The sequence below is a fragment of the Notamacropus eugenii genome, chromosome 1 (assembly GCF_028372415.1).
Source record: "Notamacropus eugenii isolate mMacEug1 chromosome 1, mMacEug1.pri_v2, whole genome shotgun sequence".
In the NCBI taxonomy this organism is placed as follows: domain Eukaryota; kingdom Metazoa; phylum Chordata; class Mammalia; order Diprotodontia; family Macropodidae; genus Notamacropus; species Notamacropus eugenii.
The window spans coordinates 379,460,351-379,474,354 of record NC_092872.1 but is presented as its reverse complement, the minus strand read 5'-3'; the positions used below and the strand labels follow the sequence as shown (position 1 = coordinate 379,474,354).

General features: G+C 43.2%; 1 protein-coding gene across 2 annotated transcripts in view; it reads left to right on the top strand.

Annotated features, from left to right (window-relative positions):
* Positions 1–14,004, top strand: part of ANXA6 (annexin A6) — a 58,611-nt gene that overhangs the window by 15,398 nt on the left and 29,209 nt on the right. For both annotated transcript variants that reach the window (XM_072630752.1, XM_072630753.1), the window contains exons 3-6: positions 10,122–10,212; positions 10,726–10,820; positions 10,996–11,109; positions 12,466–12,556. In XM_072630752.1, coding sequence (XP_072486853.1) covers positions 10,122–10,212; positions 10,726–10,820; positions 10,996–11,109; positions 12,466–12,556 — 391 coding nt within the window. The remainder of the gene's footprint in view (positions 1–10,121; positions 10,213–10,725; positions 10,821–10,995; positions 11,110–12,465; positions 12,557–14,004) is intronic.

Here is a 14,004-nt window from a genome sequence, read left to right as displayed (position 1 = left end):
CTTCTTTCTCCCTCCAATCCTAGTTTAAAGCGATGGAGGTCTATAGGTGTGGAATGTTGAATATACTGTCAGATTTTTTTGATATGTTGACTCGTTGTGCTGAATTTTTTTTCCTTTCTTTCTCTTTAAAAAAATTTTTTTTTGAAAGATAGCTCTCAAAGTGGGGGAAGGAAACAAGGGGAAATGTCTATATAAGAACCACAGATGTCAATAAAAAGCTATTTTAAAAAAATAAGGCAGGCCAAGGAGAGAATAATGGAGAAAGAGCCCAGGAGAGTGGCAGCTTGGGCCTCATTGGTCACTGGATGGGAACAGATCTTTCTGGAGTAGAAGTGATACCTATAAGTGAGGCAGACTTAAGATTACGTGGGCTGGCATTCACTGTTCCAGGGCATTTAAGGAAAACGAAAGTCAGGGTAATATGGGCCAGAGAAGAGACATGCTGGGAATTTGTCTATTTATATATCAACCAGGACTGTGGTCAAAGTGACTCAGAGAGAGAAAGGACCTTGCCTGAAAGGTGCCTAAAAGTTGTGTCCTATTTGAAGGGAGTAAAAAAAATAGGAGGGAACCCTAGTTCTTTTCCTTGGGAGCTAAAGGCTGTGATATAACTTGAATGGCGTGTTTAGGGAGGTGGGGGTGGATTCCCTTTGGCTTTAGTAAATAGAGATGAAGGTAAACATTTATTAGGAGGAGTGTAGGGTGCTGTCCAGCCATATGCTCCATTCTGATCTGGAAACCTGAAGCAGTCTGGCACAGTGGGAAGGGCATCAACTGGTCAAAAAAAAAAAAAAAATCTGACTCTAGTCCCAGCTCTGCTGGGAAGGGAAATACTGAGGCCTTGTGCAAGTGTTAAAGATGATTGTCATCTGTGTGCAGGAAGTCTGCACCTGCCCGTGGGCTAAAAACCCAGCTCTTGTGCCTTTTGACCAGCTAGTGCTGGCCTTGGTCTTCTAACCAAGGCACCCAAGGGGACATAGAGGGTAGAAGATTTAGTTCTAGAGAAGCTGTTTAGATGTCCAAGGAAGACTGAGGCCAGCCTGTAGTAGAGACAAATTGGAGTTAGGAAGATGGTTCTTTGGGAAACCAGGGGACCAAAGCCTTGGCCAAGAATAGACTTTGCAAAGATGTTCAATAACTGGAATCTCTGAGCAGGACAAAACTGGACTCTGTTTTTAGTCTATACCTGCCCTTAATGCCCTAAACAGAGATGGTACCCCTCCTGATACCTCATGCTGCCCACAGAAAATAACTTTGACTAAATGTGACTTAACTGTGTAGCTATTAGTATCTTAGAAGAGAGGCAAGAGGAAGTGCATGTGTTCTTTCTGGAGGTGATGAAAAGCCAAGTTTAGCATGTCTTCACCCCCTTACCCCGTACTCCTCCCCCCAATCCTCCCCCCATCCCCGTGTCCAGAGACAATTCCAAGCTGTTTGCTCACAGGGCTCCAGGCCAGGAGTTTGCCCTCTGTGTGTATGTTTCTGTCTGCAGAGCTCCCTGAGTTGTGTACTTCTGTGGGTATGAGGCTGCTGTTGAGGGTGAGAAGTTCCAGAAAGGGCAGTGGTACCCTGAAGAAGAATTCATTATCTTCCTTCCTTTTGTATTACGTGCAATCTAACTACCTTTCTGGTCAGAGATGGGTGGGAAGGCACATACCCACTGTCAGGATACTTTTCAAGGAGCTCAGAGGGCATCGTTTCACCCGGCATTGTCTGCCAACAGCTGAGCATCTCCCCTTGCATGTTCTGTTCTGCCTTACCCTGTGCCAGACATGGAAAGCTTTTTATCGACCATGCTGTTAGTATTAGTGCCTAGAACCTTCTGCTTAAAGCAGGGCTGGGCAACCTGCATCCTCAAGGTCACATGTGGCCTTCTAGGGCCTCAGATGAGGCCTTTTGACTGAGTCCACATTTTAGAGAACAAATCCTTTTATTAAGGAGATTTGTTCTGTGAAATTTGGATTCAGTCGAAGGGCCACACTTAAGGACCTAGAGGACCACATGTGACCTTGAGGCCACAGGTTCCCCACCCTGGCTTAGAGATTCCTTGTAGGGCTATTAGGGCTCATAGTTCCCACTAAGCTAGGAAGGAAGGAAAAGGTTTAAGTTCCAGGCACTGTGCTAAGCATTTTACAAGCATTACAAACACTATACCATTAAATTGTAAACTCCTTGAGGGCAGGGACTGTCTTTTGCCTCTTTTTGTATCCCAGCGCTTAGCACAGGGCCTGACGCATAATTGGCACTTGATAAATGTTTATTGAGAAATTCTCACTACAACCTTATGAGGTAGGTGCTATTATTATCTCCATAGGCAACTGAAGCAAACAAGAGGTTAAGTGATTTGCCTAGGATTGCATAGCCAGTGTCTAAGGCCAGATTTTAATTTAGATCTTCTTGCCTCAAGGCCCTGAGTTTTATTCACTGTACACCACCTGCCTCTAAGAGAAATAAGTTAAAGAGGAAGAAATGGGGGATGGAGTGTCATGTGTGAGGCATGACAAGAAGGCTGGTTTGTCTGGGCCTCAGGGTGTGTGAAGGAGGTCGGTGTAGAATGAGGCTGGAAAGGTAGATTGGATCCAGGGTTTGAAGGGCTTTAAAAGCCCAGGGTATATATTTGACACTAAGAGATAATAGGGAGTTGATGTAAAGAAAAAAGCTTTATTAACCAAAAAATGTTTTAGAAATATGAGTTTATCATTACAATAATTTTAATAATAATAGCTGGCATTTATATAACAACTTAAGATTTATGAAGCACTTTACAAACGTTACCCCATTTGATCCTTACTACAACCCTGGAAGGTAGATACTTTTATTATCCCCATTTTATAACTGAGGCAACTGAAGAATACAGAAGTTAAGGGACTTGCCCAGGGTCATACAACTAGTGTCTGAGGCAGGATTTGAACTTGGATATTCCTGAATCCAGGCCTAAAACTCTATCCATTATTTATCATCATCTCCATCATCATCAATGCTTTCTCTGAAATATTCCTTCTCCAAACATGCTAGCTGTGAATTGGCTTTCACAGGACACTATAGAGAGACCAGGATTGGGAAAGAAACTGGCAATTACTGTGCCCAAGTTTTTGGCATGAGATATGACTGGATGTAGGATCAGATGTACAAAGTAGATTTAAAAATGCACCAGCCTCTCTTTTCTGGAAACAGATTTAGAACTAAATGGAATCTAGTCCAGTCCTCATTTTAAAGAGGAAGAAACTGAGGCTCACAGAAAAGAGAATGATTTTCCTTTGTTCACGTGGTAAGGTAGTTACAGAGCCAGGACCAGAAGCTAAGCCTCCTGACACCATTACTCCTGACACCCAGCTCATTGTACTTTCCAGTGTCACTTACTGTCTAGACTCTAATCCCATTAAATGTACTGGGGCAGTGGGTTTTTACCAGTGACCTTACTATGTGATGGTGAATCATAGAAGGACATTGGAAAAGAAGAAGAAAAAGATAGAGGGAAAAAAATTCCTTCCACCAGCTGTGACTGGGGGGAAATCCTCAATACAAATGACTGAAAAAGTTGTAGTATATGGATGTGATGGTATACTATCGTACTGTAAGAATGTATGCTATATAAGAGGCCAAGCCAAGATGGTAGAGTAGAGGCAAGAATTCAACTCTCCTAACTTCTCCTCCAAACAACTTTAACAAAATACCTCAAATCAATTTCTGGAGTGGCAGAACCAACCAAAGGTCAGGGTGAAATAATTTCCTAGCCCAAGACAACGTAGGAGGTTAACAGGAAGGGTCTGTTACCCTGGGATGGTCAGCATGAGTGCAGTGCAGACTGTGACCTAACAATGCTAGCAGCAGACCTTGGAGGTGAAAAAAAGCAAGAGTAGCAATTATGATTTCAGATAAAGCAAAAGCAGAATTAGACCTAATTAAAAGAGAGAAGTAGGGAAACTACCCTTGGATCCAACAATACCCTTATTAAGTCTATTCCAAAGAGATCAAAGGAAAAGGACATATATGTACAAGAATATTTATAATAACTCTTTGTGGTAACAAAGAATTGGACATTGAGGGATGCCCATCGGTTAAGGAATGACTGAACACACTGGTATATGATTGTGATGGAATACTATTGTGCTATAAGAAATGATGAGCAGGATGTTTTCAGAAAGATGTATATGAACTGATTCAAAGAGAAGTAAGCAGAATCAGGAATACACAGTAAGGGCAATATTGTAACTTTGATCACCTGCGACTTAGCTGTTCTCAGCAATACAAAGGTGCAAGACAATTCCAAAGGACTTCGATGAAAAATTCTGTCCACCTTTAGAGAAATGAGTGCAGATTGAAACATAATTCTTTTTTACAACTATTTTTCTTACTTTTAGTTTGTGCTTTCTTTTGTAACATGGTTAATATGGAAATATGTTTTGCATGACTGTGCCTGTACATATGAAATTACTTGCCTTCGCAAGGATGGAGGAGGAGAGAGAGAATTTGAACTCAAAATTTAAAAAAATTTTTATATGTTATTGAGAAAGAATATATGATATACTATTGTGCTGAAACCATATATAATGGTTTCTGAAAATTGTAGGGAGACTCCTGTGAACTACTGAAGAATGAAGTAGGTGAAACCAGGAGAACATTTTATGTAGTCGCAACAATATTGTAAAGACAACTTTGAAAGACTAAAGAATTGTGATCAACACAGGGACCAACCACAATTTTAGAATTGTGTTTATTATGAAATATGCTACCTGTCTTCAGAGAGAGAAGTGATAGACTCAGAGGACAGACTGGAGAGTATGTCTGTGTGGGTAGTTGGGGGGAAAAGTGGGAGCAAGAGAATGTGGATTTTAGTGAAAGTAAAACTGAATTTAAAAATTTTTTTAAAGAACATTACGTACCACTATATTAAGGATACCATCACTGAAGGTAGTAGAACACTGATGAATTATAATGAATAGTCTCAGTTCTAGAGGACCTAGAAGGAAACACTTTCTTCTCCATAAAGAGGTGAGAACTCTATATGTAGAATGCTGCATGTACTGTCAACCAGTGCTTGTGTGGATTGATGTTGAGTTTTACTGGAGTGGAACCAGTGGGGAAATGGATTAAAGGGAAATCACTACAGACAAAATGCAATGATAAAACTTAAAAAAAAACCCACAACCAACAAAAAAGAAAAACCTCTCCCCAGGCATTTGCTTCTTGTGAAAATGCTGACATCAAATGAGAAAGAGTGGGATGAGAAAGCTTGTAGGGCTTCTGCACCCAGTGCAGAAACTGTTCTGGTAATATTCTTCAGCATGCAGTTGGTCTCCTGGCTTTCCCTCACCAGCTGAAAGGATTTCTTTGTCTGTTGAGGCCTAAACAGAGAGAAGTGAGCTTCATTCAGCAGGACACACTGTGGGCTGGGAATAAGACAGGGGAAGGTCTTCTTGGAGGAGGTACACCTAAAGGAGGGGCAGCTAGGTGGTACAGTGGATAGAGCACCAGTGCAGGAGTCAGGAAGACCTGAGTTCAAATCTTACCTCAGACACTTGACACTCACTAGCTGTGTGACCTTGGGCAAGTCACTTACCCCCAATTGCCTCATCCTGGGTCATCTCCAGTCATCCTGATGAATATCTGGTCATTGGATTCAGATGATTCTGGAGGAGAAGTGAGGCTGGTGAGCTGCACAGCCCTCCCTGACTCAAAAACAAAGTCAAGTGCAAATCTTGTCATTATTTCTCTGATGGCATGGTCTTCTTCAGCAACAAAGGACAAGCACACTCCTAAAGGATGAATAGTATTTTGACTAGGGAAATAAGCATGGATATGAGTGTTTTGGGGGGGAGGATAGTGAGAAAGGAGGGTGTAAGGGATTCTTGGGAAACTGCAGGAAATTTGCTTGCACTCTTCCTCAGACACTAATTGTGTAACCCTGGCTAAGTCATTTAGCCTCTCTTGGCTCTAGTTTCTTCCTCTGTAAAATGGGGATAATGATAGAACTCAGAATTTTTGAGAGGATCAAATGAAATAATAAATTATAAAATTCGAAAGTGCCATATAGATATTATGGTACGACTTCTCTCCTCTTCCCTCTTTGCCCATCGCTGCCCCTGTATAAGCTTTCCATGGCATGGTCTCTGAACTCTGCTGCATCAGGGAGTTTTTTCCCCACTTTTTTGAACGCTTTCTTTCTCAATTTGTTTTTCCTTTCCTTACCTCATAGCCACTCACCCTTCCAGTTTCCCTCCCTGCCCTCTATGACCCAAGCCCTCAGGGGGCAATGCAGAGGCAGCGTAAGAGAGACCCTGCTCCTGGGACCCCGTTGGGGACAGTCCAGGATGTCTCAGTTTGGCTGTCTCCATTCCCCAGAGGCCCCTAGAGAAACTCTGCTGCAAACCTAGACATGGTACCTTTGGCCTTCCTTGCCTCACTCCCACACTCCTATCTGTTTCCTGGCATCCCCTGCTGCCCATTACTCTCTGAAGCCCTGATCCTTATCAGTGGTGTCAAGCTGGTGCACATCCAATTCCTTACTGAACCAGACCCATTGTGCTTTCAGACCTGGTCCATCTCAGAGATTCCTTTGCCTTCCCTCCCACCGTGGAACTAGCCAACTTGTCCTCAAATGTCCTAAAGTAGGCAGCACACCTTTGTGAGGCAGTCTGGCTGAGACAGTTACCAGTCATTCTTTGTGCTTCCTCTGGCCATTCTGTAGGAGTAGAGAATGTAAGTTCTAAGGGTTCCAAGTAATAACCTAATACCAGTGATTCAGAGTCTCTCAGACCGTTAGAGCAAGAAGAAGTCTCCCAGGGTATCTTGTTCAGCCGGTACCTGAGCAGGAGTCTCTTCTACAACATTCCAAACAATTGGTTATCCAGTCTCTGTTTGAAAACTTCTAGTGACTGGAGATCTGCTACCCAGCGAGGTAGCTTATCTTACTTTTGAACGACTCTACTTTCTTTCTGTTGTGCCAAGATCTACCCCTGTGCAGTATCTCCCCGTTGCTCCTTGTTCTGTCTTCTGGGCGTATACAGAACAAGTCTTCTATGCGAGGAAATACTTCAAAAGCTAGAAGACAGCAATTCTGACTCCCCCCAAGCCTGGCCTTCTCGAGACTAAATATCCCTGGTTCCTGCAACTGACACTCATGTATAACATGGCTTCTTTTTGTCCTTCTGCTGTTCTTGAGCTTATCAACAGGGAGAGGACCTAGACTTGTATTTTCACTGATATAGGCAGCTCTCACATTAGAAACTGCCTCCACCAATACAGCTTAGCACCTTCTAACTTGCACTCTTAGAAAATTGACTAAAACACTAGATTAAATAACTTGCCTAAGATCATGCAGCTAGTATGTGTCAGTGGCAGGATTCGAACCCAGGTCTTCCTGGCTCTGAGGCCTTCCCTTTATCATGCCTCTAGCTGGTCAGTGCTTTTTCTAATATGGGGACAGGAATGAAACAGTGGCTTCTACGCAGGCATGATAAGGACCATGAGTTGCCTCATTCTGGACTTAGGCTTCTTAAAGCTCCCTTTCACATCTTGAATCACATAAAATCCTCTATTTGGATGGAATTCAAAGCCCTTCATATCTCTACCACCATCACCAACCCTCCCCCCACCCCCACATGCACACACTTCTCCAGTGCTTTTACACCTTTCAACATCTACCTCAATCCCCTCATGTACTCTTCAAGGCCAGTAACACTGGCCTCCGTATTGTTCCTTGAACAAAACTCTCCATCTCCCAGCTCCAGATATTTTCTTGGACTGTCCCCCAGGCTTGGAATGCTCTACCACCTCGTCTCCCCCTTTCTGCCTTCCCTGGCTTCCTTCAAGTCCCAACTAAAATCCTACCTTCCACAAGAAGCTTTTCCCAGTCAGCCTTAGGTCTGGTACCTTCCCTTTGTTGATTACTTGCTATTCATCCTGTATCTATATTATTAGTGCCTAGTTGTTTGCATCTTGTCTTCCCCCATTAGACTGTGAGCTCCTTCAGACCAGCCCATAAGGTGTCTTTCTGAATGAAGCTCACTTCTCACTAAGAAATCCTTTCAGCTGCCAGAGAAGGCCAGGAAGTTAGCTGCATGCTCTTTGCCTGTCTTTGTATCCCAGCCCTTAGCACAATGCCTTGCACCTGGTAGGTGCTTAATAAATGTTTACTGACTGACCTGAAGGAGCCTAAGATAGTTGCTTAATATTTTCAAATTATTTGAATTCTATATAATTATAATATTATATGTTACATATAAATTATGTCATAATTTATATAGATTAAAATAATAATTACATATAATTGTTTATAAATATATGTAATATTAAATTAATATTTTCAAAATATTAATATTTTGAACTAAACAAGGTAGGTAGGACAATTCATAGCCTCTTTCCATAGATGAGGAATCAAAGGTCAGTAGTATCCAAAACCTACAAAGGTTAGTCCTTAGCTCAGGCTAAGACTCTACAGTAAGGTAGAACCTTTGTGTGGGTGAATGAGTTGGACCCCTCTGGTAATCCAGTGAAACCTATAGACTCTCAGAATCCTGTTTTTAAATGCATAAAATACATCAAATTGCAGAGGCAGCAAATTATTATGAAGCACAGTTAATATAGTGTTGTTTTTAAAAGTTCATTAACCCCAGGTTAAGATTCCCTGCTATGGGAAACGTCTGGGTCTTAGTTTCCTTCTCTTTAACATGAGGAGAGGAGGCTAGATGATAATTCATATTATCATGTTTTCTTTACAGCAAACCTATGAGGTTCAGTGGCCTAGAGTGCAGTCTGAGTAGTGGTTTCAGATGGGGATGATGGATCTAGCATCCCTGGTGCTAGTGCTCTGGAAGGGTAGAAGTTGCCCTTTCTGAGTCCAGGCTATGATAGATCCTAAACATTTAATTTAATATTTTATTTTTCCCCAATTACTTGTAAAAAGCAATTTTTAACATTTTGAATTTAAAATTTTGAGTTCCAAATTCTAACCCTCCCTTCTTTCTCTCCCTCCTTGAGAGGCAAGCAGTTTAATGTAGATGTGCAGTCATGCAAAGCATTTATATTTGTCATGTTGTGAAAGAAAACAGCCAAAAGAAACCAAGAAAAATAAAGTTTGAGAAAAAGTATCTTTTGACCTACATTTATGTTCTATCCGTTCTTTGTCTGGAAATGGTTAGCATTTTCCACCATGAGTCTTTTGGAATTGTCTTGGATCATGGTGTTGCTGAGAATTGCTAAGTTTATCATAGTTGATCTTTGCACAATGTTATTGTAACTGTATACAACGTTCTCCAGATTCTGCTTATTTCACTTTGCATCAGTTCATGTAAGTCTATTCAGGTTTTTCTGAGAGCATCCTGCTCATCATTTCTTACAGCACAATTGTATTCCATCACAATCATATACCACCACTTGGTAGGCCATTCCCCAATTGATGGGCATCCTCTATGAGAGACCTAAGGAACAGAATTACACATGGCCACAGATACTATACTAGGCCATGGTGGGACCTTGGCATTAACATCCACAGGGCCGTTTTTTGATCAAATAATAAAACGCACCTCCGTCCCTTCTCAGAACTCTTCTCCTTACCCTTTCCTTGGTTCATGTGTATCCTGCTTGTGGGATAGAAACCTCTGCAGGGATAGCATTTCTGACTTGCCCCAGGCATCACTCATCTACTCTTGGAGTTGGGTCATTAGCAGGGGAAATGGATGTGCCCCAAGTCATCCCTGTGCTCTGGCTTAGCACTCTGTGTAAACCACTTCACTTGTTTTCCAGAGGAGTCAGAGGGGATGAGGTGTGGTGGAGTGGTCAGCATGTGGCTATGGAAGATTTGTGTGAATTCTGACTTAGGCTTCATTAACACCAAGGTGAATTACCTGAGCTAATCATCAAACATGTACTGATTACTGGCCTTATTCAGACACTCCCTTTCTCTTCTGTGGGTCCATTATAGCACCTGATGGTTAAGGCTCTCCCTGTCAGGATGCTGAACTCCTCACTGTGCTATGAGAGGATGATCTCTTCCTGGGATGTCCTTGTCTTGGTGGGACTGGGTCATGGTACTGGGGAAAGCTTGCTGAAACTGACAGGCACAGAAGCCCCTGCTATGTCCTTTCCTCTTTAATTTACCCTCTTTGTTCTCCTCTTGACAGGGCAATAGATACCGAGGCTCCATCACAGACTATGCTGACTTTGATTCCAACCGGGATGCTGAGGCCCTGTACACAGCCATGAAGGGCTTCGGTCAGTGTTGGGCCAAGGGGAGTAGAGGGGAGGTTGTTAAGTGGCATAGAGGATTGAAGGGGAAACCTCAGACCTGGGGGTAGGCCAAAGTCATTTTGGGGCATGGGAAGAGATTTCCACCTGATGTAGTGGAAGTAGACCCAGGATTCTGACTGCCTGGGTTCCCATCTTGTTTCTGTCATTGACGTGCTATATGACTGAACAAGTTCCTTCTCTTTGGACTTTACTCTCTCCTGTAAAATGAGAAAGGGTGAACCAGAGGCTCTGTAAGCTTTTATCTGGTTCTGTTGCTCTGTGATATGATGATATGTGTGTGTGTGTGTGTGTGTGTGAGTGTGTGTCTTTCTGTGGCAGACTCTGTATATGTATTTAGCCTGCCTTCTCCACTCTTAGGGTTTGGGGTCTTGAAGCAGGGGAATGGGGGGAGCAGCTGAGACATGATCTTTGGCGGGTATTTGGAGGAAAGAATATATGTAGGGTCATGGCCAAAGTGACAGGCTGTTCCCCCTGCAGGCAGTGACAAAGAAGCCATATTGGAGTTGATCACCTCTCGGAGCAACAAGCAGCGACAAGAAATCTGTCAGAGCTACAAATCCCTCTATGGCAAGGTACCCCATCCCACCAGAGCTCTGGGGGTGGGGATGAAGAGACTGAGATTCCCCTGCTGCCTCCATCCCCAAACCACTTCTTGAAAATGCTACCTTAAAACACCCCCCCCCCCCAAGGGAGTCTGTGTTTCCCTTTCCAGCCCCAAACCTCTTTGTGTCCCTGCTCTGCTCACAGGACCTTATTGATGATCTGAAGTATGAGCTGACAGGAAAGTTTGAGCGACTGATCGTGGGCCTGATGAGGCCTCTCGCCTACTTTGATGCCAAGGAAATTAAAGATGCTATCTCAGTAAGAGGTTGTGGTTGGGGGTAGGGTGACTGTGTGATTGGTGAACGGACATTTGCCAAGCATTCCCCACAGGGCATTGAGCCCTGGTCGTTGAGGGCTCACAGGATAGTTTGAGAAAATAAGATGTTGAAATCTAGAGAAAAAAGACATTTGAGGGAGGATATGCAAAATAGCAAGGGAGTGGTACAGGAAAGGGAGATCACCAGAGAAGGTGATTGTAAAAGAATGATACATGAAGGAAGGAAATAGAATTTGACAGAGGCTTTTGGGAGGAAAAGATGAGAAAGGTGATGTGCATTTTAGCCAGGGGAAGCAGCAGAAGAAAAGGTCCAGAGGCAAGAATGCCTGAATGTCTCTGAGCCTCAGTTTTCTCATCTGTAAGATGAGAAGCAGTGTAGAAAAATAGATAAAATGTTGGAGTTAGAAGACCTGTATTCTACTGTCTTCTTTCTACTAATTAACTGTCTGCCCTTGGACAATTTGCATCTCTCTGGACTGCAATTTCCCCAAGTTAAGGGGTTTGTATTAATTGATCACTAAAGTCCTTTCTCCTATCTGCATCATTACATGATGGTGAGGAGACTGATCTGGTTGGAACAGAACAGTGGGAGATAACTGTTATCAAGTTCTGCTTTAAAAAAAGGTCAACAAGCATTTATTAAGCATCAGTTATATGCCTTTAGCACAGGCATTGCACTAAGCTCCAAGGATACAAAGAAAGACAAAGACAGAGCCAGCCTTTAAGGAGCTTATAATCTAATGGGCAAGAAGATAACATGTAAACAACCTTATATAAACAAGATTATAAAGAATAAGTTGGCAATAACTTCAGAGGGGGACTGAGAGAGACTTCCTGTAGAAGGTAGGATTTTAGTTGAGATTTGAAAGAAGCCAGGAAAACCAAGGAGGAGATGAGGAGAAAGAGAATTCCAGGCATGGGGTTGGAAAATTCATGGAGGTAGGAGATATGGAGTGTTTTGAGAGAATCATGAAGGAGGCCAGCATCACCAAAATGAAGAATAGCATGAGGGAAGGTGAAAAAAGATTGCAGACACCAGCAGGGCTGAATTATGAAGCCAAACAGAGGATTCTTCATTTGATCCTAGAAGTAATAGGGACCCACTGGAGTTTATTGAATAGAAAAAGGGGGTTGAAGTGACATGGGATCCCTAAGTCTTGAAGTAGGGAGAGCCAGGAAAGTCTGTGGCCAGTGTATGACCCTTTGCTACCACTGAACTGGGACTAACTCTGGCTAATCTCTAAGGTTCCATTGGGTTGAAAGATGGCGCAACCTGGTGACAGTCTTCTCCATAACCCCCAACCTCTGCCTCTCACTGGGTTTGTCCTTTCATCTAGGGCATTGGGACAGATGAGAAATGCCTGATTGAGATCCTGGCCTCCCGAACCAACCAGCAGATCCACCAGCTAGTGGAAGCCTACAAGGATGGTGAGAAGGGCTGTTAGAATTGAGCAACACCTTTTTTGAGGACCTGTTCTAGGGGGCATTGGCCACAAGTCCATGCACCCATAGTACAAGTTCACCTGTGCATGCAGATGTTTCATATATTTCCCTTCCTTCCCACTTCTCACGGTCCCCCATCTCCCTCCTCCCTCTGCCTGTCTCTCTCACTGCCTGTAACAACCAACTGAAGTACATTTATTACATAGGAGACAGAGACTGGACCTGTGGTTTCACTGACTTAGGGAACCTCTGGAAAATACCTCTTCTGGTACAGGCCAGCACCTTTCCTTCCTTAGGAGTTTCCAAGAGCCCTGAAAGGCTTAGGGACCTGTCCAGGTCACACAGTCAGCATAACTTGAACTCAAGGCTCTCTATGCATTTGGCAACATTACCACTTATACTTATTGTCTATCGTATTAAATATTCTCTGGAAAAAAATCCTTTTTTGATTCATCAGGAAGTAGCATACAGGTGACCTTTAGCTTCTAAAGCCTATGGCAGCAGAGGTCAAGTACTAACAAGTCAGACCTAGCTATAAAGGCTTAGAATCTCGTGACCAATGGTGTGTTTGAAGACACCACTCCTGTGGCCACCACCCTGGTTCAGGCCCTTATCTCCTCCTTGATGGACTGTTCCTATAGCCTCTTAATCAGTCCCCTGACCTCAAGTCCTTCCCTTGTCTAATCCATCCTTTTTACAGAGCTGCCAAAATGATTTTCCTAAAGTAAAGGTCTGACCCTGTCACTTTTCCCAGCCAATAAACTCCATTGTTTCCCCATTGTTAGGATCAAAATTGTTTCCCTGTTATTAGTATCAAGTATAAACTCTGTTTGGCCTTTAAAACCCCTTAATAACCTGGCTCCAACTGATTTTTCTAGCCTTCATTTACTCTGTACTCCAGCCAAATTAGCCTTTTTGGGGTTACGTGGCACTCAATCTCTTGTCTCTGTGCTTTTGTGCTGGCTGCCCCTACCCCTACCTGCAATGTTCTCTCTCCTCACCTATGCCTCTTTGAATCCCTTTCTTCCTTCCAAACTCCCCTAGAATGCCACCTTCTGTGACCTCCTCCCCAAACTACCTTTATATATTCATACTGCATCCTCAAAGGGCTTTTGTGAAGGAAGTTTTTTCCTACATAAATATGAGCTGTTGCTATGAGCACAGAGAGTAAGAGTCATAGTTGTTCATTCAGAAGGGAGAGAACAGTGTGGACCTCAGGTGGGGTGGAGGTGGGGGAGAGATGGGGCACTTGAGTTGGGTTTTGATGAAGTATGGGTGGGGTTTAGTTGGACCCGAGAAAGGGAAAGGTGGGGGAACAATGTGAGTGAAGGGCCAGAGGATGGAATCCATTCTGGGGGACACTAAGAAGACTGATCTTGCCAGTTTGGGCAGAGGATATACCTTAAGGAAGTGGTGGATAAGCAAGTAAAAGC